Source organism: Triticum dicoccoides, chromosome 5B (genome assembly GCF_002162155.2).
Source record: "Triticum dicoccoides isolate Atlit2015 ecotype Zavitan chromosome 5B, WEW_v2.0, whole genome shotgun sequence".
NCBI classification, from domain to species: domain Eukaryota; kingdom Viridiplantae; phylum Streptophyta; class Magnoliopsida; order Poales; family Poaceae; genus Triticum; species Triticum dicoccoides.
The window spans coordinates 357,521,506-357,526,087 of NC_041389.1; the positions used below are offsets into that span (position 1 = coordinate 357,521,506).

At 40.7% G+C, this 4,582-nt stretch overlaps 1 protein-coding gene across 1 annotated transcript in view; it reads left to right on the forward strand.

Annotated features, from left to right (window-relative positions):
- Nucleotides 1-4,329, forward strand: part of LOC119308995 (aminopeptidase M1-C-like) — a 34,092-nt gene extending 29,763 nt beyond the window's left edge. The window contains exons 12-20 of the mRNA XM_037585127.1: nt 1,554-1,836; nt 1,910-2,031; nt 2,120-2,217; nt 2,469-2,646; nt 2,721-2,835; nt 2,920-2,987; nt 3,103-3,180; nt 3,665-3,739; nt 3,851-4,329. Coding sequence (XP_037441024.1) covers nt 1,554-1,836; nt 1,910-2,031; nt 2,120-2,217; nt 2,469-2,646; nt 2,721-2,835; nt 2,920-2,987; nt 3,103-3,180; nt 3,665-3,739; nt 3,851-4,033 — 1,200 coding nt within the window. The 3' untranslated portion in view covers nt 4,034-4,329. The remainder of the gene's footprint in view (nt 1-1,553; nt 1,837-1,909; nt 2,032-2,119; nt 2,218-2,468; nt 2,647-2,720; nt 2,836-2,919; nt 2,988-3,102; nt 3,181-3,664; nt 3,740-3,850) is intronic.
- The last annotated feature ends 253 nt before the right edge of the window (nt 4,330-4,582 follow it).

Genomic DNA, 4,582 nt, shown 5'->3' on the forward strand with positions numbered 1-4,582 from the left:
GGCGAAGTCGGCCCAACGGATCCGAGGCGCGGAGGGGGCGGCAGCAGGAGCGGCTGGAGGGGAGGGAGGCGCCGCGGCCGCCGGAGCGGGGCACTCGCTGGAGGGGGCAGCTGGGATGGAGGCGGGGGGCGCCACCGGCGGCGGGTGCGCGCCGGCGCAGGCGCCAGAATCGCCAGAGCACGGGAGCTCCATCCCGCTCCTATACCTATATCCCCCGCTGCGTATTTGGCTGCTCCGTCCTTGCTATTTAGTTAAGTTCTAGTCGTGGCATGCCATTTAGAGTTTCTTCTTTAAGAGAATCATCTGCTAACTGGTTGTGGCAAAAGCTTGACCAAACCTTGGTTTTTGTTCCATACCATTTTGTGAATGTTTAACTGACTGTAACTGGTCCTCTGAGAATACTGTACTCAATGATGTAAAAAAACTGGAAATATTTTACTGCCCCTACGGCCATTGATCTGTCACTTGATGCATTCACGTATTTACACAGCAGCCCTAGTATCTGATCATATATTCTGGGATATGGCTGAATGGTATCAAGAACAACTTACATGAATCTCGTAGAAGAACTGAATTAGATCTTGTTCTGAAGTTGGAGCTCTTTTAGGGTGCTCTATCTTACCACATTAGAGGTAAGAGGTGGTTTAAATCTGAGTGGTTGGTTGATGAAAGTTTGAAGGTTATTTTGGGCCCTAGTGCAGATAAGGCTAATAAGGAAACCTACAATTAATTTGGTAAGGTAGATAGGCACAGACGTTTCCCTACAAATCACGAGAGACATGTTTAAATGCACATTACTTCCCATGTTCCCATCTCAGCCCAGGGATACACATCCTGCATGACTATTGATTTAAATCAGATGGTTGCAAAAAGATCTAGACCACAGTTTTCTGCAGTTTCAGTTATGTATTGCTAATTTGAATGATCAAATAATATTTGAGAGCAATGTTTAGTGTTAAATTTTATGACAGCTTGAAATGGAAGTGTCAGATTCAGACTTACATATAAAGTTAGTATTATAAGGCAATAGGCATAAATTAATTATCAAATTTTAATCATGAAGTTTGTTTTTTCTGTAGTAATGTACTTGTATGTTTAATAGTGATAATTTGGTATATATGTTTGAATTTCTTTATTTTTCTTTCATTTTTCTGAAAGGGTGTTTATTTTTAATAAATCCAGACACACAATTCAAGAAATAATCATTACATTTTTCCTGTCAAATGTGAGTCTCGATATATAATTTTATGTACAATAATAAATTATGGTATTAGGTCAGACTGGCTTCCTTTTCTTAAATATGTTGATTATTTAGAATTATTTACCAATTATTTCATGTATTGCTGCGCCCACTTCCCTCTACGAGTTAATAGATCACCCTTAGCCACTAGACCAAGGCAAAGAGAGGGTTTTCACAAAAGTGTGTCTTATTTTATATTGGTTAAAGTGAAAAAACTAATTAATAAAAATGTTAAAAACTTGATCTCGTTGACTGATAGATCTCCGAGTATAGTATTTTTCTCCACGAACTTGATGATTTCTGTTTGTTGCAGGCCCAGTTTTTGTTAGATGGGTCCTCTGGCTCTGGCATGTGGATTGTCCCTATAACTTCAGGCTGTGGTGCATATGACACAGAGAAAAAGTTGTTGTTGAAACTTAAACATGATAAGCTGGTCATTGGTTCACAATGTGGTGACCGAAAGAAGGGCGGAAACTTTTGGACTAAGTTGAATATAAATGGAACCGGATTTTACAGAGTTAAATATGACGATGAGCTTGCAGCTGCACTTCAAAATGCGTTGGAGACCAAGAAGCTCTCACTAATGGATAAAATTGGTAAACGCAACATGTGACCATTGAATCTGCTTGTAATATTTTGGTGGCAGGTATTATAACATTACCATTGCAGGCATCGTGGATGACTTATATGCGCTTTCTATTGCCCGCCAACAAACATTTGCCTCGTTGCTACATTTACTCTACGGTTATCGTGGGCAAGCTGATTATAGTGTTCTTTCACACATAAACACTGTACGTAAATCCTGTAGGTCCAGTTGATTCTATCGTGTTCAATTGTTCCTGAAGATAAATCGCCTATATCTTTACTTTGGATTGGCAGGTAACCACAAGTATTGCTAAAATATCTGCTGATGCTACTCCTGCCTTGGCTGGTGACATCAAGCAACTTTTGATCAAGATTCTTTTGTCACCTGCAGAGTATGCCCCACCATAACTGCTATGAGTTTCTTAATGTGTTACATTCACAATATATCATCTCTTTTGTTTCACAAAAAGGAAAAGGAAACATAATATGTCACTAATCTTCTTCCTAACTTCTCATGTTGCTTGAACATTCCTTCTTTTGTGGCCGATGCATGACAATTGCATGATTCTTTCACGTTATTACTGTATATTTGCTACATTTTCCTATGTTTCTTCTTTTTGACTATGTGACACTTATCTTTCAGAAAGTTAGGCTGGGACCCCAAGAAGGGTGAGAGCCACCTGGATGTAATGCTTAGACCACTGCTGTTGACTGCACTTGTCCAACTTGGACATGGCAAGACCATTAATGAAGGAGTTAGGCGCTTTAACATCTTCACACGTGATCGCGGCACTTCTCTTCTTCCTCCGGATACTAGAAAGGTCCTGCCTTTTGCTATCACTTCACGTGGTACCTATGATTACTTCTTCCATTTGTAACTTGCGCTGTTCTGCAGGCCGCATACCTCTCTGTGATGCAGAATGTTAGTAGTTCAAACAGATCTGGTTATGATGCTCTCCGAAAAATCTACAAGGAGTCAGCTGAAGGGGAGGAAAGATTACAAGTCTTAGGTGTGTAGCCCTTTGACCATCTTAAACTAACAAAGCTTGCCCATGTTTTTGGTTGTTCTAAAAGCATTTTCTTATTGTTTCAAGGCATATTATCTTCTTGCCGGGATAATAGTATCGTCCTTGAATCACTGAATTTAATTTTCACTAATGAGGTAAATGCAAATATCATTACTTTCTTCCACATTTATAGTCGAAGGTTTCTATGAGCTTACTTGTGTGTCAAGGGCAAGCTGTACTCAGGTCTCATATGCCTCTCTTGCTTGTCAGGTTCGCAATCAAGATGCATATATTCTCCTTAGAGGTATTCAACCAGAGGCACGTGAAATTTCGTGGAACTGGTTGAAGGTACGATCTCTTTTAACAATGAGTACCCTTTTATCTATGTGTGTTGATGTGTTGTTGATGCGTAAAAGTCGTTATTTCTGGGTCCTGTCTGGAACATCAGATTCTTGTAGGCATTCTAAACAAATTTGAATATCCATTCATGAGAATATGCTTCTTTTTCTACCAACTTCATTGAGATTTCTGCATTACAAAGAGGACCCAGGGTTCTTCTGTATTTGTCAACAAGAACTCAAGTCAAGTGGCATATTTGCAAACAGCTGAACCATATTTGTGAATTTATTTCGGGATCCCGATTTCTTTAAATGGATTTCCCTTGTAAATGTATTTTAACTAGAGTGAATTTGAGGCAGCACCCAACCATCTATTTTTTGTAGTTCCTTCATATGACACCTTAGGAGATGACTGATGGTTCATACTTGGTGTTAGCAGACTGAAACATTTGAAAACATGGTGCTAACATTTGTCCCGTTCTGTCTGTCTGCAGGAAAACTGGGAGCGCATCTCAAAGATATTTGCCGGGAGCTTGGTTACGGATTTTGTTAAAACCATTGTTCCATTGGTACATTTAATCACAGTTCTATTGCCCTATTTCCGTGATCATATTCCCCAGTTTTGCAGGTATTATTTCCATGAGGCCATAGCTAATGTGGACTTCCTTGTTTCTTGTCAGTTCACCTCCAACGAGAAGGCCGCAGAGATCTCCAAGTTCTTTGCAACGCGCACAAAGCCTGGATTCGAGAGGACGCTGAAGCAGAGCCTTGAAACCGTGCGGATCAGCGCGAGATGGGCCGAGGGCATCAGGAGTGAGCCCGGGCTTGCACAGACGGTGCGCGAGCTCCTGGCCAAGCCCTGACGTGCTGCAGCTAGAGTGCTAGGTTACAGTTGTTGTTGGCAATAAGAATGCATTTGTGCCTTATCATGTGTGGAAACTGTGGCTTGAGATGGTATTTGGTTGTACATTTGTAGTGGTGGTGGTAGTGAGTCAGCTGATTGCAGTTTGTAGCCAAATCATTTATTGTTATGAATGCATGTGGTGCAAACGGGTTGTATGAAGAATGAGAACAAGGAGGAACTAGGTAGCATATGTCCATTAAGAGGAAATTCAGGCAAAACAAAGAAATTTTCGGAAAGGCTCCAATCTCAGTGTCATTAGAACAAGCCTCCTTGATGTATCTTTTTTGGTAAACTGAATGTACGAAGAGACTTCACGCGGGTGGTTATAAAGCCGAGCCGACGGAATATACGGGGCATCTCTTGATGCAAAGCAAATACACAAAATAAGATTGTGTTTGGTTATAAAGTATAGATTTTCCAGCTTTCTCCGTCCCTTAATATAAGACGGCTTTTTGCAGTGACGGTGGTAGTGTTCCTTAAACTGATAAAATAGGTATGTGTCCAATTA